This window comes from Nicotiana tabacum, chromosome 7, assembly GCF_000715075.1.
Source record: "Nicotiana tabacum cultivar K326 chromosome 7, ASM71507v2, whole genome shotgun sequence".
NCBI lineage: Eukaryota > Viridiplantae > Streptophyta > Magnoliopsida > Solanales > Solanaceae > Nicotiana > Nicotiana tabacum.
Window position 1 is genome coordinate 89,632,736 of NC_134086.1, and position 24,518 is coordinate 89,657,253.

A 24,518-nucleotide genomic window follows, 5' to 3' on the forward strand; every position below is an offset into this window, starting at 1 on the left:
ATCGGCAGACTTGGTACTGAATGAAAATCGAAGCATGAAAATTGAAATCAAGATTGCTAACCCCATATTACAACAGAATCACAACCTTTAATAAAGCTGAAGTCTAGTTAAATACCTTCTGTATAACATTAATGAGATCGATATCTTGAGTCTCTTCAATCTCAATACGGCTACCTGCCTCAGAAGCAGCTAAAGTGGCCAAGTTCTTGTAATCCACTTTCCCTGAGGAAGACATAGGAAAAGATTCAACAAAGTAGAAACGAGTAGGAACCATTATCAGGGGAAGTTTGCTGGCTATCCAGCATCTAATTGAGGACCTGAAGAACTCAAGGTTGCTTTCCTTTTGTTTGAGCAGTACATATGCTTCAAGAAGTAAAATATCTCCTTGAACACAACGAGAAACTACAGCAGCATCAACTACTTCTTGGTGTTCCCTCAAAACGCTTTCAACCTCCTCTAAAGCAATACGCTGCCCACTGATCTTTACAGAGCGGTCTTTTCTCCCGATACACACCAGGTTACCATTTGAAAGTTTTCTGCCAAAATCTCCAGTTCTAAAGTAACAGTTCACTTCATTTTTATCGTTCTCAGCATCAGCTACCTCTTGATGTAGCTCAACGTTATCCAATGGGAAAATAGAAGGATGACAAAAGTATCCAGCAGCAACACAACTTCCACTGACACATATCTCACCCTCATAGGGAGAATTTTCCCCAACAAGAACCACATCACAATTTCCAATGGGAATGCCTATTGGAACACTACCCGGTGCATCTTGCTCCAACATTGGGGGCAACCACTTGCAGTCAAAATATGTGCAGTCACCAGAAACCTATTTCAAACATCCAAAGTATTAGTGAAGACTACAGAGAAGATAGTGGATTAAAATGATAGGTGACGTAAGCTACTTCAAAAATCCAAAGTATTAGTGAAGACTACAGAGGATAGTGGATTAAAATGATAGGTGACGTAAGGAGAGTACTAGCTCAAATCACAAACACTCTTTTAGACAAGGCAGTGTTATCAAAGGCGAAAAGCGCAAAAAAGCTCTACGGTCCATTGGGGCTTTAAGCGCAAAGCGCAAATAAAGCGTGGGCTTTAATGAAAAAAAGCGCAACTGGAGAAAAAGTAAAAATATGTATACATATAGTCCAAGACTAATTATTATAAGCATGAATAACAAATATGTGGACAATGAAATTGAAAAAAAAAAATTAAGATAAAGTGAAATATCAAATGTTTAATGTTGCATTTTCAGGATTACACTCATTGGCAAGGAAAAGTATAGAAAAAGTGAAATATCAAATGTTTAATGTCGCATTTTCAGGATTACACTCATTGGCAAGGAAAAGTATGCCTTAGAGCCTTGATGCGGCACTAAAGCGCCCACAAAGCGAGGCGAAGCGCTCAACATGTTTTGAGCCTCGCTTCAGGGCTTAAGCCCGCCTTTGACAACACTGAGACAAGGTAAAATTATTTCATTTAATATGGAAAATCTCCCGTATACAAGACGTATACCAAAAAGTAGAGCACCAACATAAAACTCAGATCACACAGATTAAAGGCTAATATGCACTGACTATGGTCACAAGTACTAAGAAATTGAATTTAACCTAAAGTTCAAGAACTAACATAAGTTTCCCAATTTAAACTCCAAACTAAAGTGATTCTATCGAGTAGAGAAGGTGGCACAAATAAAAGGATGAAGAAAATAAGGATAGAAATTGGCATCTTGTTTGATATGAGAAAGCATTACTCAAAGCTTCTCTTTTCGAGCGGTCCAAACATTAGAACTTACAAGAACATAAGTGATCAAAAAGAAAAACACAAAGGAACATGAAGCTTTTTTCCTTCCAAGTGATTCAGTATTAGAACTTGCAAGGACTTGATTAACCCAAAAGTAAAGAGACGGAAATTTACCTCTGTACTTCCATATATATTAAGAATAGAAGTCTGGGGCAGCAACTTGACAAGCATCTTCCACAGCGATATATCAAAAACTTCACCACTTAGTACCAGAAGTTTTAATGGAATCTGAACTGTAGAATAATATATGCTCTGCAGAGCTGGAAGAAACGCCCTTATAAGAGATGGAACTGCCACGAGCCTGCTAATAGAATATTCCTGAGATAAATGATGGAAAAAATAATGGAATAACAGAAGTCTGGGTAAGCAACTTGACAAGCATCTTCCACAGCGACATATCAAAAACTTTTACCACTTAGCACTAGAAGTTTTAAGGAAATCTGAACTTTAGAATAGTATATGCTCTGCAGAGCAGGAAGATCGCCATTATAAGAGATGAAACTGCCACGAGCCTGCTCATAGTGTACTCCTGAGACAAATAATGGAAAAAATAATGGAAGTTTTTGAATTTTTTATGCTCTCATAGTACGGAAAGGAATAAAGAACAGGGAAAAGGTCCAAATTTGATGCTATACAATTCGAAATTGCTCCACTTGATCCTCTGTTATACCTTGGTCCATTCACATCCTTGCCGCTATCAAATCATCTTGTATTTGCCCTTGTCATTAAGGGAGCTTTAGAGTGAAATGGGTGGACAACACATGTCAACATACCTCGAGAAAAAAGGTGAAAATTTACCCCTCTAATTTTGACTAAGTTTTAAACTTAGCCTCGGGTTGGAGCTACATTACGGGTCAAGAGCAAAAACGAGACTTTTTTCAATGGTGCTCAATTTCGAATGCAGTGGCAAATTTGACCTTTTCCCAAAAGAATATATGGAATTTCCTCTATATCAAGATTCAAGGGGAAAGAATGGTGGCTCAATTTTTTGTTTCAAAAGAGAAATCAGTGGATAAATGCAAGCCAGAAAAGAGGTTCAAGAACCAAGGCAGGCAGCAGAAATGCAAAAGAAAAGAAGAAAAATCCCGATCCAGACGGCCAGACCAGAGCAAGACCAAAGCATGTTATTGACCAACCACAAATCCATTGAATAAAGGTAGCTTGATAATTTTGGTACAATGACATTATCAGTGCCAGAAATCTACCAAGAATAGGCAGAGCTTTATTCATGCAGTATTTGAAAATTTCATAATCAAAAAGGTAAACATTACCCACTTGAACTTCTTGCAACTTACTGCCACCAATAACAGTCATTTAGATTATATAACACTGAAATTCCAAAGAACATAAGAGGTGTACCCCCCCCCCCCCCAAAGAGAGAGAGAGAGAGAGAGATGACAATGATAGTGTTTGTGCAGCAGTATTTTAGCTTAGTACAGAATTATCAGCAACCAATACAGCAGCTAGAGTACAAATTACTCAAGGAACTCACGCTCATTCTAGCGATAGAAGTCTAAATAATGTTAGAAAAAGCTAAGTGATCACCAAAGCAGTAATCTAGATATAAATTTTACTTGATTAACAAGCACCCAATACTCTCAAGAGTCAAGACTTGTCGCACCAGCAGCACCTGAGCGAAAATACTTGCTTTATGTTTGTAGGTGTAAGAGAACAGCAATTGGTTAATGGACACAAAAGCCCTTAATGTTGTTGTCTACCACATGAGAAATAATGCACACCCTTTTAAAAACACTGTCAAATAACAAGAAATTCAAGGGTAAATACCCCTTTGCATATACCTGTAAAAGATTGACTACACAAAATATTGTGTCCTTCAGCTGATTGAAAGGAGGTATGACCAACGTACAATTAGCAAGCATAGCTCCTAAAAATTCTTGCAAATGGTCAATGAAGCTTATTGATGCTTTGAAAAAAAGGATTTCTTCTTTTTGAAAGGGATATGATTCTTGCATCCACAAAAAGCGATTCAGAAGACCTGCAAGCGTATGATTAAACAAATTGAGTTAGTGCCTAAAGGAAAGCGAAAACTATAAAAGCATAAATTATGTATCGGGGCAATATAAATTGATGACAAATGGTTGAACAATCTAAAGGATGTACAACTCACCTACTTCAGTGCCACATACACCCTTAGGTTTTCCAGTCGATCCAGATGTGTACATCAAGTAGCAGAACGATCTCAACCTTTCACTTTCACAAGGCCAGCCTAACAACAAATCAGATTTTTTTGGGATGAAATCCTCCATTGACATATAAAAGACAGGATAACTGCCTTTATCAATGAGCCATTGTAATTTGTCAAGCTGATGACAAGTTCCACCAACAGAAGATCCATAGCCCACAATAAGACTAGCTTTTGAAGAAGATATTACCAATTGTACCCTTTCGTTTGGCCAAGATGGATCTAAAGGCAGAAATGCTTCTCCGCACCTCAAAACGGATAGAACAGCAACAATGTACTCAACTGAAGGTTCCATATATATTCCAACTATTCTAGGGCAATATGTTTTATGGAGCTGTTTATACTGCTCTAAACCTTGATCAGAAGACCCCAAGATTGACTGGCCCTTAGAACTGCAGTTATTTGCAGTATGATGCATATTAACTACTAGCCAAGAAAAGATGCAATGCCTAATTAGTTTACTCATAAAGTGATCATCAACATGTGGAAGGATTCTATAGCCAACAATAGAAAACCAAAAGATTTCAAAAAAGTAAGCATAACATTGTCACATTCTTTTACAAACCATAGAAAACACAGATCATGGCACACTACAAAAAGAAGAACTTGGCTATTACAACAAATATTTAAACAAATTTTTATTGTAATTCATGAAGGCCCAAATAATCATAAACTTTCAATTTCTGAGGCAGTTGAATTCATGAGCCAAAGCAAATAATTATAAAAATAAGGGAAAAGGTCTAAATTTGCCCCTGTGCTCTCTAAAATTGCTCATTTTTTCTCTCCGTTATACTTTTTGGTGCATTCATGCACTTGTCGTATTTTGGTGCATTCGTACCCTTGTCATTAGCAAATCTATCTCGTATTTTCCTTTGCCATTAACACAAACTCCACCATGAGATGGGTGGACTCTACGTGTCCAAATTCTTCGAGAAAGAAGATTCAAATTTAGCCCTCAATTTTTGCCTATTCTTTAAAATTACCCTCAGATTGGAGCTGGAGCTCTGTTAGGGGACAAAGGCAAAAATGACACTTTTCCAGGTAGCATGGTAAGATTGGACCATCCATTAAACTTTTGCGAAGTTGCTCAATTTTGGATAGTACAAGAGCAAATTTGACCCTATTCTAGAGGAAAATTAGAAAGCAAAAATAATTTCAAGAAAGCACAGCTGTAAGATTTATTCTCCAAACTAAACTAAATGCACATGTTCACAGATTACATGAATATGGTTTATCCCATTAAAAAGTAAACAGAAACGGAAGAAAAAATTATCTTAACTCATTAAGAGCACAGTCAGGGGCGCATGCACATGGGTGGAAGTGTCCCCGGAAAAAAATATTACAATGTTTATACTAATATTCTATAAAAATGAAGCATTATATAATAATGACACCGCTTTTTGGCAAAGAATACTTCTTGGTCCATTGGCCAAGCTTATATTTGGGTTTGTAAAGGTTGTAGGTTCGAGACAGGACCTAGACACTATTTTTTAAACATCTTTGAGCGAGAATTTTTGTTAAAAATTTGAGGCCAAGGAGAATCGAACCTACACCTCCCTTTGCAATAATATTCAACTAAACCATTGGCCAAGAGGTAGAAAATAATATTAGATAATATTTATTTATTATTATTTATATAAATACGACACGGCTTACAAAAAAGTTCCGAGCACAGTTAATCACAAAGTTCTGTTACTACTGCAGACATTAACACCATCTTTTCTTCGTCATATAAAATTATAGCTGAAAGAAGAATTAGTCTACAGATAATAGTTCACAAATCTTTTTTTTTTCTCCGTGGATACTATTTCAACAAATCTTTACGTTAATTACTTAATACCCCCATAAAATCACAAATTTCACTTACCAACAACACATACACGCATTATACCTGAAGAGGGTTTCAGAAGATTAGGGTCATCGCCACCGTCAAGAATGCAACGGAGCCGTGAACTGAGAGAATCAACGGCGGACAGAACATCGGAATACGTGAAGCACTCATCACCTTCGTAAACCGGGGGATTAACCGACGTCGTCTTGGAAGATACAAACTCTTCAAACTTCTCGCGTGTTTCTCCGTCACCGTTTTCGCTGCAAAAGAGTTGAAATTCTTTGGCGATTTTGACACCCCCACAAGCTTGAATCACTGCAATTTTATTGGGGTTGATTGTAGCAACTTTGTAGAACTCGTGAGATATACAACAAGCGGAAAGCTTATTGTATGAAACCATCTCCGAGGAACAATTGCGTTTTTCTTTTGGAGAAGTAGAGTGTATTATAGAAACCAAGAACGAAGACAGGAAGAGTAAAGAGCTGTAGGGGTGTAATTTGCTACTCCCTCGTTTTAGGTAGGGATGGCAAGCGGTGCTGTGCGGTTGCGGGGCTAACCCGTATAAAACCGCGAAGATTTTAACCCGCCCCGCCCCGCCTAGTGTAGCATTTTCACCAGTCTTCACCCGCCCCACACATCGCATAAGTTTTTTATTTTATTTTATTTGCTTATTTCTATTTTATATTTTGACTGAAATTTTCAGTTTAATCAACCAAAAATTTGAAATTTTTTTGTTGCTTATGTACTAATTCTTCAATTTAAAAAAAAAAAAATTGTTGCTCATTGTGTAAAGCAGATGACCCCTTATGTATTAATTTAGTATTCATTATAAAATAGTATTTACATTCCTATAATATTATTTCTAATATTCCTTGTTGACTTGTGTATAACCCAATAATAAAACTAATTTGTTTGAGTCAGTTAAAAAAAATTGACTCTGAAAGAAGTTCAACAGAAAAGTTAAAAAAAAGTTTGCTTTGATCAAAAAAATATTAAGCACGGAGTATTATATGTGTCTTTCCGAAGCAAAAGTCTATAAAAAACCATAACTTGAAGTTATCATCGAACTTAAAAAGAATAAGAAAGAAAATGTACTTAAACCCGCATGACCCGCAACCCGCCCTGCCCCGCATCAATTTTTATGAAAAGGTATTTCAACACGCCTCGCCCCGCACAGCACCCGCATAACTGTAAACCCACCCCGCCCCGCATAGCCTTAAACCTGCACCGCCCCGCACTCGCACCGCCCATTTGTCATCCCTACTTTTAGGGGTGTTCATGTTGTGTTTGGATGGTTAAGTTAATTTTTCAAATATTAGAACCAAATCAAATCAATTAAGGGAAAATTTCACATTACAACAATCGAGCTCCATACTTTTCAATTTTATAGCTCATATTTCAATTTACAATCAACTAGCTCAAAAATAATAGACTAAGATTTAACATCCAACTCAAATAGGTTCTCAAAATTACTATTTAATTTTTTAAAAAGATTCCTCAAGCTTTTAAATTAATTTTTGAATCAGTAACTGTGACTCAAATATTAATTCAACAAACCAAATTCATTTGGGTGGTCAAAATTAGATTTTAACAAGCTTAAATATGTGGGTTTAAATTTCGAATTTGATTTTGTGAGAAATTTGGAGTGTGTGTTATTTAGACTTGTTAGAAATAGTATAAGGAGGTTGTATATAAAATTTGAAGTCATTTAATGGAGATTTGGACTGGTTTTGAACGAGAATTGCAACTGAAAATCGTGGAAGAAGTTCGTCTACAGATGCTTGTATAAAGGTGTATAAAAGTGTATAATAGTGTATAAGGTGTGCTTCTACACTCATATACACTATTATACAAGATTATACTCCCTCCGTTTCAATTTGTGTGAACCCATTTGGACTGGGCACGAAGTTTAAGAAAAGAGAGAAGACTTTTGATCTTGTGGTGTAAAATGAGCCACATATATTTTGTGTGGCTATAAATCATTGTGTAAAGGTAAATTGTTTCTAAATAAGGAAAGGGGTCATTCTTTTTGGCACGGACTAAAAAGTAAGTAGGTTCACATAAATTGAAACGGATGGAGTATATAATTATACAAAAAATTTATTTCGTCTTCTTCCTTGCGTCTTTTCTGAAATTTAACTTAAATCTTGCTCAAATCTACTCCAAATCACTTCAAATTTAAATTTTGAACTTCTTTTGATATTTTCAACCAATTGGAACAACACCCAATCCAAACAACTAACAAATTCAAAAAAAATCATTTTCAAAAGCAAAGCTTTGAATGGTCTTCAATGGTGGACTTCTACTCTTCAATTTTCTTACATTGCAAGCAGGTGACACAAGAGGAGAAGCAGAAAATACACGGCCTTTGAAGCATATGTAGAAGATGTGAGAAGAAGAGAGAGTGAAAGCAATGGTTGTGAGAACAACGAATTAACTTCATAGCTTTTAGAAGCAATGGTTGTAAGAACACATATTTTGAATTTGCAAGTACTTTCAAAATATGTACAATGTGGGCTAGGTGGGGTAAAACTTAAAAACATGGGTTATTTTTTGTTATGGTGTGAAGTCATATGTATTTCTTGTAATTCTTTCATCGATTAAATCGTTTTTTCCTCGATTTAGTTTATGTTGGATTTTGTGATTTTTCGGTTTTTTTGATTATTTTATCGCTTTTTTTAAAATAAAACATATACTACCAGACACATCTTCCGGCAACTGCATTTTTAATATAACACTATCAAATCAGTTGCCCCTTGAGAAATCTATCGTTTACAAGATATATTGATGATAATTAAATCAAATAATGATGAATAATTTAAGGACTCAATTAAAAATAAATTATTTTTACATGAAATAGATTCGTACACTTACCAAAAGAAAATACCAATCAAACTAGAACTGTACTAAAAGTGTAAACGTTTAATATGTACCATAAAATTTTAGAAACTTTGTATAAAAATATACATATATATAGGTGTAATAATAAATTTGAAATAGCTACTTCTATAGTCGGTTTGGTTCGATTTTTTTCGGTTATTTTTTTATTAAAACCAAAACCAAACCAAATTTGATCATTTTTAAATGTCATGACCCAAAATCCGTTAAAGGTCGTGATGACGTCGGATACCATTATCAGGCTAGCCAACACTAAATAGTTAACTAAATTCTCTTTTTTATACTTTTGAAATCATGAAATTTTCTTCAATTTAAGTAGTAACAGATGAACTTTATAAAATAAATAATAATGTTTTTCCGATTTCAACACTGAATATCCCATAATTACCCCAGGATCCGGTGTCATAAGTGCATGAACAATAACCAGGAAATAAAATAAAGTACAATAGCTGTCCGGAATACAAATTTGGACAGAAAAGAAAAAATACAATATTCTGAAGGAGACTCTGCTGGTTGCGGGTCGTCTCGAGAGGTGCAGCTCACCTAAGTCTCTGTATCAATCATGTTGTTATGCCCACTAAGCCACTAGACATACATGTGCTTGTGCAACAAAAATGCACAGCAAATATAGTATGAGTACGAAAACAATGCATACCCAGTAAGTATCCAGTCTAACCTCGAAGAAGTAGTGACGAGAGGTCGACTTCGACACTTACTAGTGGTCTAATAATATTAGATACAATAAGGAAGTGAATAAATATGAAACAAAGTACATATATGAATTAAACATATATAAAATACGTGGTACAATCTCCCTCTTTACAATTTTACTCAAGCTCTCAACTAGCGAGTTCCCTCTGTAACCGGAGCATATATATATATATATATATAGTGAATATTATCAAAAGGCTGTCATAATTCAAATCAGGAAAAAATCCTCAGATATACTGGCTTCTAGCCAAATGTTACGCACGATTCCATAAGAATAATATATATATATATAGAAAATGCCGAGGTGTACGGCCCGATCCAATATAAAAGTAAACTGTGCATTGCCGATAGTCGAACCGCAAACCATAGATGCATTTATTAACCTATCGAGGCGAACGGCCCGCTCCTATGAGAGTGTGGTACATAAATCCTGTCGAGGCGAACGACCCGATCCCATAAGAGTAGTAGAAAGAAATACCCCGCTCGCGAATCATACGTGTGACGCGGTTACACATAGATTATTTAAGTTATTAAAGTATTCCTCAATTCTTTTTAAATTACGAATTTCAAATGAAAACTTTTAAGTTCCCAACTTTTCCTCCATTTCAACTCCTTTCAAAACATTTAATAAGCTAATACAATCTCTCTTCTTCTCAAGATAAATAATAAACATAAGTTAACAACAATATCAACAAGGCATGATGTAACCTAAAACTACCTGGACATAGGCATAGCTAGTAGCTACGTACGGACTCTCATCACCTCTTGCGTACGTAGCCCCCACAAATACAACAACAACAATAACAACAACAATAACAATAATAACAACTTAGTGAAATCCCACTAGTGGGGTCTGGGAAGGGTAGTATGTACGCAGACCTTACCCCTACCCGAAGGGATAGAGAAGTTGTTTCTGAAAGACCCTCGGCTCAAGAAGACAAAATAGAAGCACATAATAATACTAGCCCCCACAAATCAAAGCACATAATAATAGAAGCGCATAATAATTTAGTTCACCTATGGGGCTAATTCGCTATTACAAGGTTAGAAAGGAGACTTACATCGCTCCGAAATTCCATAACTGGCTCCAACGCCACTCTAGCACCTCAAACCAATGCCCAACGCTCCAAAACTAGCCAAACAATGTGCAAACCAATGAAAATACACTCTAATACTCATAACAATTCTATTTACAACAATTCCCAACTCCGCTCGAAAAGTCGGTAGAAATCACCCTTGGGCCCACGTACTCAGATTCCGAAATTTTTTGAAGAAACATTACCCATAACATTACGAACTAAAATATATAATTTATTCCCAATTCCATGTCCAATTTCGTGGCCAAAATCCAAAAATATATATTTCTAGGTTTTCTTCCAAATCTCACAATTTCTATAAATTTTCATGTCTAAATCCATATACAGACCATGTATTTAACTCATAATGAGAAAAAATCACTTACCCCATAGAAGATGCTGGAAATGACACTCCAAAATTGCTCCAAAATCGCCTCTCATGGAAGAAATGAAGTGAAAATGAGTCAAAAACCCGATTTTTAAAAGAATAATGCCCAAGCGACCCTCCTTCGCGAACGCGAAAATACCCTCGCGTTCGCAAAGGCCAAACTTGCACTGCCTTCAATTTTCCTCTTCGCATTCGCGAAGACTCCAGGTTCCACTACTTCGCGTTCGCGGTGGGCGCTTCACGTTCGCGAAAGCTAAATGACTCCAGGCCCAGCTCCCCCTTTTCTTCTACGCGTTCGCGATTGGCCCTTCGCGTTCGCGTAGGTCCCTCATGCAACCCCTTCACCTTCGCGACCTCCATGTCGCGTTCGCGAAGACCAACACTCAGCAACCTCAAACTTTCCTCTTTGCGAATGCGGGACACCCTTTGCATTCGCAATGAAGGAAACCAGATACCAGCAATAGCAGTCCAAAACAACCTGAAATGATCCAGCACCATCCCAAAATACACCCGAGGCCCCTGGGACCCAATCCAAATCACACAAACCAGTTCCATAGCATAACATGGACCTCCTCGAGGCCTTAAATCACACCAAACAACGTTAAAACCATGAATCGCATTCCAATTCAAGCTTAATGAACTTTAGAACTTCAAACTTCTACATTCGATGCCGAAACCTATCAAATCACGTCCGATTGACCTTAAATTTTGCACACAAGTCACATTCGACATTACGGACCTATTCCAACTTTTGGAATCAGAATCCAACCTCGATATTAAAAAGTCCACCTCCGGTCAAACTTCTCAAAACCTTCAAATTTTTGACTTTAGCCAAATGACTCCAAAATGACCTACGGACCTCCGAATCCACTTCCGGACGCCCCCCCAACACCAGAATCACCATATAGAGCTATTCCCAGACTCAGAATCTCAAACGGACATCGATAACACTGAAATGTATTACAACCCAAATTTATGAAGTTCTTGCCAAAATGCCAACTTTCACAATAGACGCCGAAACGTTCCCGGGTCATACAAAATCCGATACGAATATATACCCAAGTCAGAAATCATCAAACGAACCTCTGGAACCTTCAAATCGCGATTCCGAGGTTATTTACTCAAAAATCCAACCCTAGTCAATTCTTCCAACTTGAAGCTTTCGAAATGAGAATTCTCTTTCCAAATCAACTCTGAACTTCTGAAATTCCAGTTCCGGCCACGCGCACAAATTATAATACCTTAAGTGAAGCTGCTCATGGCCTCAAACCTCCAAACGACGTGGTAAAGCTCAAAACGACTGGTCGGGTCATTACATTCTCTCCCACTTAAACATACGTTCGTCCTCGAACGTGCTAAGAACTACTCTAGAGTTGTCTGAAATCACTGTTTAACACCTGGTGCACCTACCCGTGCTACCACAACTCAGCTGAGCGCATTTGCTTGAGCAAATCTGAAGATTCCCCTTTTGTTTAGTCAAATTAGCCTTTGAGTCAAATTCCAACATCCAGAATTCTCTACTAGGCATTTTTCCAACATACGAACACCGCATCGATCACTACACGGTGCACCTATACATGATTGCATACCTTTGCTGAATCCATGCTATGCACTGCATAACCTACATGACTAGAATAATACTCTAATAACAATAGCCGAAATTCCACGAATTCGATGCTCACAATATGCCTCATGATACATATAAGTCCTATTCTAACTCTTGCAATATTGTCGTAATGTAAAAGGTGTGTAGAAACTCATAACCAACTACCGAGTCAACAAATCATTGAGTCATTTCTCTTGACACGAACCATTACCTCATTCTGAACCACGTAATGATAATTTCTCTTTAATATTCTCATATAAACTCGATTGCACTGATCTCAGGTCTAATAATCTCATCTCACCTAGTATAAGCTGCCCAAGCAATAAGTCACCTCAGACACTGCCAAAAATCTCATATAATGTCGCAATGTGCCAACACGCTACAAGCTCGAATGTGATACATAAGGAAAGGAACTCTTGAAAGGACTACTCAACCAGCATAACTAGTTAGACAACGAAAAAGGTGGTATGAACCTTCCTCAGAATATAGGAAATAAAACACACAAGAATAGACATAGGAAACTGTTAACTAACATCACACTGTTGCGACGCGCAACCCCATCCAACTATGGTACCCGTGGCGGCATGCCACCCGATCCACACACAATAATCTGTAAAGGAATTACTTACCGAGCAAAAATGCTCATACCTGTGAAATACTAGAATCTCAACCACAAGCACGCGAAGCGCATAATGAAATTTATGGGGGACAAATAGCGTCATACGCTACAAAACTTTGTTGATACCCAATTTTTCCTATATATTTAAATATGCAAAATACCTTCAAAATATCATATATATGCATATATAAGCATGTCCAAGGTTTTTATTATTTTTTTCATAATTTTAAGAGTTTTAAATTGATTTATTTTCTCTTTTTTTATCCATAAAATCCCCAACAATTATTTTCAAAATTATTATTTTGATAATTCATCTATTTGATTTCTATATTTATGCCAAAATATGGCTAAGGTAATTTTTACATATTTGTATAATTATATTTAGTATTTTTTTAAAGCTAAATTGTACATAATTGCGATATTAGCCCTTTTCATATTTAAATATGTTTTATATGCATAAAATTGGATCCTATATTTTTAAATTGCTAATTACGTATTATAAATTATTTTTAGAAAGTATATACTATTTTCTATAAATTAAATAGGAAAAAACTGGCTATTTAACTTATAGCCAAAATTGGCTTTCAGTTCTAGCCTAAGTCAAACAGACCCCCAACCCAATTAAGAAAACCCTCTGTACCCAAGCCCAAACCCAAACCATACCCGACCCAGACCTAAGTTAATCCTGGTCGTTGATCAATTTTGATCAACGATCCGGATTCACTCTTACCATATTAAACCCTAAAGACTACCCCTCATCTCTCATTTCCCCCGCTCATTTCTCTCTCAACCGGTCTCTCATCTCTCTCTCTATCTCTGGTTCTCTCTAGAACCTTCTTTTCTCCCATCCTCTCTGATGTACCTTGTCCACCTTCTCTGGCCATCTCCCTGCCGGAATCCATGGTGGCCTCGACACCTACCAGCCTTATGGCTCCCTCTTGAATGTGTGTACCTCCCATGGTTTCTCATGCCATTTTTCGGCCATCCATAGCTGTTCGAGTAAGATATATGACTTTTCCGGCTAAAACCGGTAACATTCTAAGGTTTTCTCACCTTCTCTGGGTTCTCTGAAACCCTAAACTCTAAAGATTTTCCGATTTCTTTTAGATCTATGTATATTACGAGCTTTTAGTGTTTTCCTCAAAGATTTTTCCCGATTTTGTTCGAAAATGACTCTTCATCTTCAAAACTAGGGTTTCTTAACCTCTTTTTAAATGAATTCTCCTCTGATTTTCAGTATTATCATATGATTTTTACTATGTAAAACAGTTTATTTATGTTTTTTTTACGCGATTCATCACGTTGAAAACCCTAATTATTTTAGTTTTATCCGGGGTTTTGGAACTGTCTTTGCTTATGTGATTTATATGTATACCTGTTTCGATTAATTTCCCTATGATTAGACCTTTCCCTTTGTTTATCTTGACCGATTCTAAGTTCTTACCGCCTTTTAATTCAACTCTGTTAAAAACCCTAATTTCTTAAAGATTTTCTTTACTTGTTACTGTGAGTTTTAAAGACTTTCTTTACTTGTTCTGTGTGTTGGCCTGATCTTCTTTACCTGTTGTTGTGTGTTAGATTGGTTTTTTCACTTTGGTTCTATGTGTTAGCCATGATTACTTGACTTGGTTAAGTTTCTGTTGATTACCATGCTTCGAGTGAGTTCCTTTTGCTACTGAGTCCTTAGCCTACTCGTGTCACTTCTGTATGATTGTGTTTATCTAGTTTGTTCATCTCTTGCTTCTTTTTGTCGATATGGCTGACCTTGCATGTCTGATACGCCTGCTCATTCTTCTCTATTTATATGTCGAAGTGCAGAATCATGACTCCCTCTTGATTGATCCTAATTTCCTTAAATTATGGTTTGATTGCAATGTTTTCTTATAAACCCCTAAAAATTTTACTCGTTTGTTTAAGTTGATTGATTCCATTCCCTTATTTGCTGTGGTGCTTCATTCTTGCTGAATCCTTTCCTCAAATTAGTATATTCTGTACTTAGACTCAATCATATGCTCTATACTTTTACTACCCCTTATTTGGTAAAAACCAATCTTTCTCAACTGATTTTCTTTCCTTAGTTATCCCTGTTAGTATCCGTTTAAGCTGTAATTCCTTGATTAAAGGGGAGTACTTGTATTAATTGGATTCTAATTGTGATTACTTCCATAATTGTGCTAAACCTTTACTTGTTACCTTATTTTCTACCTATTTTCAAAGCTATAAATACCCTAAGTCTTTCATTAACAAGACACGAGACTTGGCTTTCAAAAACCCCTCTCTTACTTAAAAATTCCGTGTCATTCTACTACTTTCGACCAGCTGCAAGCCAAGGCTAATCATCTGTAAACCTTGGTTCTTTCATTTTGCTTACCTCTATCTTCACTTGTATGTCCAAGTTTAATTTAAAGCCTCAACAACAACATGTTTCTATTCCTGCTTCAGTTTCTTTTATTTTTGATTTGCTTTTACTTGGGTTTTTGTTGTGAAGTTTATATCTAAGCATGCTGATATGATTTCATGTGATTCAAGCATGCCTGGACGATTATATTCTTTTACCTACTGTGCACTTACCATTTTGTGAATCCCAAATCCCCTATCCTTCCTCTATGTGTTTCATGACTGGTTTGTGATTATGCTAGTGACCAACTATCTTTGAGCATGTCTCTACCAATCCTAATATTCTGCTGAGGTCAGGTATCTGTAATCAATATATATGTATCCCCAAATCCCCTTTTACCCCCATGTGTGATTACTGAATTCATTCACTTGCTGTGTGTGGTCTTACCCTGAAGTGTTTGAACTCTGTCTTACTAATACAACTTCTTTCAACCATCTCTGTTATTGATTGTTTTCAAAATGGACCTATCAGTCCAGTTTTTTAAACAAACTCCTTTCAAACATGTGTCATGCACTTTCACTATACTCTTAGACCACTAGGTTCTGCCCTTTTTGTGTGAGCCTTGCCTTGGGACCCTTGAGCTCCCTCTGAACTTGGACACATAAAAGCTGGACTTTCCACACTGCATTTACTCCATCTTAACTATGAAATCTGGGTGTGAGCACTGTCCGGGGTCCCTTGAGGTCCTTAGGGAACTCTGACACACCTAGATATAAGAAAAATCTATGAAACAATCTTGGCACTTGAGGTGATTGATTACATAACTCAGAGAGGAAGTCCTAATCAGGCTTCCTTATAGTGTAACTTCTAATTTTCATTGCTACTTATGTAATTCGTTTCAATGTTGGTCTATAATAACTTGTTTTAAACAAGTATTGGGGTTGACTAGTGAAAAGGGATGGGGTAGATATGCATGCTATAGTTGTTAAGGGGTAAAAAATATATTGTTAGGTTTATATTCCTAATTGCGCAAAGAAACCATGCTCTTAGGTCCCATGTTTCTTGCTTCAGCATCTCATCCGTCACTAATCCATGTTTTATGTCTATCACTTAGAAATTCTGCTCCTAGGACGATAACAACATTGGCATAAAAGTTGTTACTCTTATACTTTCAGAAGTCATACTTCAATAATTCTGCAACTCTTATGTGCATTTAGAAATCATGCCTTAGGGATTTTATTTTTTTTAACAATCCTGCCATCTGCATGTGCATAGTAGATATCATGTTCTAGGATCCTGTTTGCATTTTGACGCCTAGTTAATTACTGATTCATGAAAAGGTAATAAAAAATAATCCCACCTTATGATGTTTTCTGAATATAACTGGTAATAATCTCTGCATTCGTATCAACTAGAACAACGTGCTCTTAGGGTAAAATAATTTCCACACTATTCTAATAATTCTAAATAACTGCTACATACTATTTTACGCCTAGGCAAGCCTTAGGTAATAACTTCAAATAAAACCAGAACCATCTCTGTGATTAATTATCAACTGTTAAAATCAGTAGGCAAGCCTTATTCGGACTTCTTTTCTGAGTCATGTAATAAATCTAGTTCTGATGTTATCACTTAGATACCATGAATAGGATTTAAATTCAGACTTTAATTATGTATGAGTCATGTTGTCTATGTGCATTACCCGTGGAGGTATATTTGAGCCTTTCGTTTGTCTTCCATGTTCCTCTTAATTGAAGTCCTATTTGTTATTGTATGTCGCCTTAGTATTTTGCCTTTAAACCTGAGGGTCTACCTAGAACCTCCTTCTTATAGGATAGGAGCCCTAAATTCCTCCGGGACTGATAAGAAGGGACAGGTAACAACATGCAATCGGGGTCGAGACCAACCCTCGCTTTAATTACCTTCACGAGGCGGGAAAGGATAGATATGGATATGATGACAGGTGCGTTAATACCACGTGTAGCCCTTCTTTGAGGAGTGTCATATCGGGTATTGCATTGATGTGATCCATATTACAAACAAACCTAGGACACCCCCTTTACATTCATAAGCATGCTTAGATCGTAACTCTTTTCAAAATCTCGCCTTTTCCCTAATTGTCTTTCCAACACTTGTGTGTTTAAACTTAAATCCCCCTACTATTTGAGTCATACTTGTTTATTTGCTACTTGTACAAATCCACAAAAACTATTTGGCCGGAAACCACACTAGTGGATCCTAAGGGGTGCCTAACACCTTCCCCTTAGGATAATTTCAAGCTCTTATCCTATCTCTGGTTATCAAACGTTGTTATCAATGAACCTTATATGTGCCCTAACGTATCTTAAAAATCGTTAGATGGTGACTCTTCAAACTACAAACCCCATTTCCCAAAAGGAGTGAGTTGTCCTATACCAAAATGTCATGAACCCAATCCCGCAAAGGAAAAAGGGGGCACGACAAACTCAAGTACGACTAAGGTGCAATAAATGATCTGCATCTCAATAGCCATCCTGCTCACATAACATCATCGCTACACAGAACCTCAACACATATGAAATTTATCAAGCTGTTTCACAACTCACACGACACGATATTGTATTACCTGAGTTAGCCGACGACGAAATAAAATCCAAACTCGAACACTCCTCCATAAAGAGTGTTATGCTTAAATGAATACATTCGACCTGATATAGAGCCCACAATCATATTTAGATCCATCCACAGAGCTCAAGCCGATTTTGATCGTACCGCACTGGGCTAATAATCTTTCAAGGATTCACAATAACCCTCTTGACTAGGATACAGAAGAATAGTCATTATAACCAGAACAATCTTCCACAATCCATAACCAAATGGACCGAGCGCCCTCCAGGCATAAATTCTCAGATTAGTGATATCACCATAATCTTCATACTTGGTTTCAATCTTTAATCAATCAAGTGACTACATGTCATACATATACAATCTTCTCGTGGGGTACTCCCTCACGACCTTCCGCACCAGGTAACAACCTACAGATCCATACCACCGGACGCACTAATGCCGTAAAACAAATCAAGAAACTGCAACCAGTACGCAAAGCCTCTTACACAAGACACCGATCTCAGATGATGCTGAAAATAATACCAGCCTTCTTTAACCATTCGAATCCTTTTTCCCCTGCTCATCCGAGCTCGTGATATTCTTGCTATTACCAAACGGTAACCTTGATCCTCAACTTCTAATTCCCATGCTACTCACTGCACCTAATCATGCCAATGCGCAATAGTACAAAAATTCCATCATAACTCTTGAACCACCAATAGGGTAAACACTTCATCATCATATAAGAACCTTTTACTTAACACATTTCAAGAGAACCATTGCAACACGTGACTGATTCCTCATACCCACAGAAAACACCAACCTCAAGTAGTGGTCTAAACCACTATAACTCTTTCGGGACCCATCTGTACATAATATGCCATAATACCCGAAAACCTCCAAATAAAATCAATAACGGCTAACGTCGAACCTCATACATACCGTCACAAACCACACGAGTAACTCAACACGATGAAGGAGATGATCATTTCCATCATCATGTCGATTCAACCATTGCTAACCGATCCAACTTCTTCTAATTTACCCTGGACTTGCCTTAGGAATAATAATAGCTCCATTCAAAACATAGCGAAATCAATCTGCACTTGTCCTGAGCGACCCCATTTCATACGACCACATCGTCTCCAACCCCCAAACCATTTCATACCCTCCTTGTGCGCACAATCGCGTCTTCAACTGGTACGCTCATTCTAAAAATTCCTCTATGAATCTGAAGTCATTTGCTCCCATTCCTCTCAATTTACACAGCGGATCGAAGATAATACTAAACACTCCAAGCTCCTTTATCATAATCCACTGCAAAAGTTCGATACTCAACCATACCGTGGACACGAAATCCTTAGGCACCACACCTTAACCTTTGAATCTACTAGGACCGTTGTTGTGAGTCACCCACTCTGGCTTGGTCCCGAATATAATCAAACTCCAAGGCTTCGCTAGCACATGAACACCCTCTCAAAGAAGCACCCGGCTGAATCACTTTCCCTGCAGATCACCTCTACACGAAACATACATCCTAAGTCTTCCCAAATCCTAAACATGAATTAGTAAGGCCAATTATAACACACATTCCCCAAATCCTTTGCTCAAATCGCCATTGATGTTCTCTTTTCTTAGTCGTAATAACCCATTAATATGCCGATCACCAGAGACATCACAAGTATATAACCATACAATCCAATTGTAGGCGATGTGACTCTCCCGCTTAGCTTGAAGCTACCATTGCATAAACCTGAAACCCACCAAGATTCTTCCTTCATCGTTGCACTGGGTACAATTGCTACAAAATCAGTAACCATCCTGAGCCCCTGCTCATTCGCCAGTCGTATGAGTCCGTTCACTTCTCATAGACATCAACTAAAAGGTGCAACAACACACTTCAATCCAAAGTCATGTTGTACCCTTCTTCATATCAAGCACTCTTTTTTGTCGTATCCAACTTCTCCCGAATAATAGCCAATATTCTAAATTAAGTCCATAGACCTAATCACTGTCCACCATGAATCCCAAATCACTCTAACCTCTTCTCAAGGCATGTATTCATCCTACCACAGAACCCATATGCTACTCTGTCACTCTCCCACTTTGGTCAAACTCAGTCCTTTAAGCAATTACTAAACTCCAATTTCTCACACTTGGTCTTCTAGAAGTCTAACCATTGCATGACACTGCGCCCTTTGATAGCCACTTCTCCAGCACTATTTCACGCTACCCTGCCCCAAAGGCGAGTTGAAGAAAACCATAACACCGGCGAACTTAACGTATTCAACAAGGTCAATGACACCGCATCACATGATACCATATTGTCACGATCCAAAATTCGCTAAGGGTCGTGATGGCGCCGGACACCACTATCAGGTTAGCCAACACTAAATAGTTAATTAAATTCTCTTTTTTATACTTTTGAAATCATAAAGTTTTCTTCAATTTAACTAGTAACAGATGAACTTTATAAAATAAATAATAATAATTTTCCGATTTCAACACTGAATATCCCATAATCACCTTAGAACCCGGTGTCACAAGTGCATGAGCAATCACTAGGAAATAAAATGAAGTACAATAATTGTCCGAAAGACAAATTTGGATAGAAAAGAAAAGAATACAATACTCTGAATGAGACTCTACTGGTTGTGGGTCGTCTTGAGAGATGCAACTCACCTAAGTCTCCATATCAATCATGCCTCTGTGCCCACTAGGCCACTAGACATACATGTGCCTGTGCAAAAAAATTGCACAGCAAGTGTAGTATGAATACGAAAACAATGCGTACCCAGTAATTATCCAGTCTAACCTCAAATAAGTAGTGACGAGCGGTCGACTTCGACACTTACTAGTGGTCCAATAATATCAGATACAGTAAGGAAGTGAATAAATATGAAACAGAGTACATATATGAATTAAACATGTATAAAATACGTGGTACAATCCCCCTCCTTACAATTTTACTCAAGCTCTCAACTAGAAAGTTCCCTCCGTAATCGGAGCATATATATAAATACAGTGGATTCCATCAAAAAGGTTGTCATAATTCAAATCAGGGAAAAACTCTCAGATACACTGGCTTCTTGCCAAATATTACGCACGATTCCATACGGACCGATCCAACATAAAAATAAATTGTAATGCCGAGGCCTATGGCCCGATACAACATAAAAGTAAACTGTGCACTACCGAGGGTCGAATGACGCAAACCATAGATGCATCTATTAAACTAACGAGGCGAACGACCCGCTCCCATGAGGGTGTGGTACATAAATCCTGCCGAGGCGAACGACCTGATCCCATAAGAGTAGTAGAAGGAAATACCCCGCTCGTGAATCATGCGTGCGATGCGGTTACACATAGATTTCTTAAGTTATTAAAGTATTCCTCAATTCTTTTTAAATTACGAATTTCAAATGAAAACTTTTAAGTTCCCAACTTTTTCTTAATTTCAAAACATTTAATAAGCTAACCTAATGTCTCTTCTTCTCAAGACAAATAATAAACATAAGTTAACAGCAATATCAACCAGGTATGACGTAAGCCAAAAACTACCCGGACATAGGCATAATTAGTAGCAACGTACGACTCTAGTCACCTCATGCGTCCGTAGGCCCCAAAAATAGAAGCACATAAAAATTTAGTTCACCTATGGGGTTAATTCCCTCCTACACGGTTAGAAAGTAGACTTACCTCGCCCCGAAGTTCCATAACCAGCTTCAACGCCACTCTAGAACCTCAAACCAATGCCCAACACTCCAAAACTAGTCAAACAATGCGCAAACCAATGAAAATACACTCTAATACTCATAACAATTCTATTTACAACAATTTCCAACTCCGCTCGAAAAGTCGATAAAAATCACCCTCGGGCCCACGTGCCCCGATTCCAATTTTTTTTTAAAATAAACATTACCCATAACATTACAAACTCAAATATATAATTTATTTCCAATTTCATGGCCAAAATCCAAAAATATAATTTTCTAGGTTTTCTTCCAAATCCCACAATTTCTACAAATTTTCATGTCTAAATCCGTATATAGACCTTGTATTTAATTCACAATGAGAAAAAATCACTTACCCCATGGAAGATACTGGAAATGACACTCCAAAATTGCTCCAAAATCGCCTCCCATGGAAGAAATGAAGTAAAAATGAGCCAAAACCCCGATTTTTAAAAGAACACTACCAAGACGACCCTCATTCGCGAACGCGAAAATACCCTCGCGTTCGCGAAGGCCAAACTTGAACCGCCTTCAATTTTCCTCTTTGCGTTTGCGAAGACTCCAGGTTCCACTGCTTCACGTTCGCGGTGGGAGCTCCGCGTTTGCGAAGGCTAAATGACTCCAGGCCCAGCTCCATCTTTTCTTCTACGCGTTCTTGATTGGCCCTTCGTGTTCGCGTAGGTCCCTCAGGCAACCCCTTCGCATTCACGACCTCCACATCGCGTTCTCAAAGACCAAAACTCAGCAGCCTCAAACTTTCCTCTTCGCGAACACGGGACACCCTTCGCATTCACGATGAAAGAAACTAGATACCAGCAATAACAGTCCAAAACAGCCTGAAATGATCTGGCACCATCACGAAACACACCCGAGGCTCCCAGACCCCCTCCAAATCACACAAACCAATTCTATAACATAACATGTACCTGCTTGAGGCCTCAAATCACATTAAACAACACTAAAACCATGAATTTCACTCAAATTCAAGCTTAATGAACTTTAGAACTTCAAACTTCTACATTCGATGCCGAAACTTATCAAATCACGTCCGATTGACCTCAAATTTTGCACATAAGTGACATTCGACATTACAAACCTATTCCAACTTCCAGAATCAGAATCCAACCCCGATATAAAAAATTCCACCTCCGGTCATACTTCTCAAAACCTTCAAATTTCTAACTTTAGCCAAATGACTCCAAAATAACCTACGGACCTCCGAATCTACTTCCGGATGCGCTCCCAATACCAGAGTCACCATATGGAGCAATTACCAGACTCAGAATCCCAAACGGACATCGATAACACTGAAATGCACTGCAACCTAAATTTATGAAATTCTTCTGAAAATACTAACTTCCACAATAGACACCGAAACGCTCCTAGGTTATCCAAAACCCAATCCGAACATACGCCCAAGTCCGAAATCATCATACGAACCTTTTGGAACCTTCAAATGGCGATTCTGAGGTTGTTTACTCAAAAATCCAACCTTCGTTAATTCTTCCAACTTGAAGCTTCCGAAATGAGAATTCTCTTTCCAAATCAATTCTAAACTTCCAAAATTCCCGTTCCTACCACGCGTACAAGTCATAATACCTTAAGTGAAGCTGCTCATGGCCTCAAACCGCCGAACGATGCGCTAAAGCTCAAAACGACTTTTTGGTCAGTTTGGTTTGATTTTTGATTTGGTTCGACTTTTTGGGTTTGTATGAACAACCATACTCATTTACCAGGTTTAAATACTAACTAGTCATTTTAGAATTTAAAACAAAATCCCATTTTTGTCCCTATCATAATAAAATATGTATTGTCATGTTTAATCGTTTTAGAATAAGTTTTTTTTCCAGTTTTAACCCTTATCCTAATAAAATATGGAAAGATACTAATATGGTAAAGCATAAAACAAGAATTAAGATAGTGAAAGAAAAATTAGTAGTAATAAATTAACATCAAAGAATGAATATGAGTAATTTATTTAAATTTTTTAAGTAGCGTGTAAAACAAATATGACAAGCAAATATAAGAAGGGGAGTATTATTTGGAATGTAAAGAAAAGGACATATTCCCCGTTCTTTTAACAAGGAAAAGATAATGACTTTTGTAGTCATTTAGGAAATTGCAATAGTCTAATTCTTAGCAACATATTTTTTTAAAAACTATTTTCTACCTATCTCTCTTCGAAAATGAAGAGTAAAAACAAACAAATAAGAGAAGAAATTATTCAAACAAGCACCCTACTTGTGTTACCATGTAAAACAAGAAGAAATTTGAAAAGAAATTGTTAAATTATTTTCTCAAGTATATTGAGATTTAATAGAGTTTATAAGCAATCCAATACTTACAATGTCCATTACCACATTTCATAGGTTTCTATACCATATCAAAGATCTCACTATATATTTAAAATAATAGATTTTGGTAAGAACACTTCAATCACATATCCTATTGTCTAGTTGGAAATACGCCTCTCGCTCATTCCAGCAATTTTTGATACATTAGGGGTAGTTTAATTAGTTGGGAAATAATTTACTTCATGATTATTTATTTCGAAATTAGTTACTCTAGGATTGTTATCCCACCCTCCCATAGGGATAAAAATAATACACAATCTCGAGATAATTAATTTTGACATTAGTTATACCAATTTTTTTTCAATCAAACATATGATAAACTCATCTCAAATTTAATATCGGGATTAATTAACCCTTATATCTCGTAC

At 37.2% G+C, this 24,518-nt stretch overlaps 1 protein-coding gene across 7 annotated transcripts in view; it reads right to left on the bottom strand.

Moving 5' to 3' along the window:
* LOC107760944 (putative acyl-activating enzyme 19) overlaps positions 1-6,392 on the bottom strand; it is a 28,987-nt gene extending 22,595 nt beyond the window's left edge. For 3 of the 7 annotated variants that reach the window (XR_012711726.1, XM_075257384.1, XM_075257386.1), the window contains exons 1-5: positions 5,901-6,371; positions 3,935-4,435; positions 3,606-3,802; positions 1,921-2,124; positions 116-832 (exon numbers count right to left, since the gene is read on the bottom strand). Coding sequence is in view for 6 of the 7 variants with exons in the window: in XM_075257384.1 (XP_075113485.1) it covers positions 116-832; positions 1,921-2,124; positions 3,606-3,802; positions 3,935-4,435; positions 5,901-6,240 (1,959 nt within the window). In the remaining variant the exon portion in view is untranslated. Of the gene's footprint in view, positions 1-115; positions 833-1,920; positions 2,125-3,605; positions 3,803-3,934; positions 4,436-5,900 lie in introns of all 7 variants that reach the window. The other 4 variants (XM_075257385.1, XM_075257383.1, XM_075257387.1 and 1 more) reach the window with 3 other exon arrangements.
* Between the last annotated feature and the right edge of the window lie 18,126 nt (positions 6,393-24,518).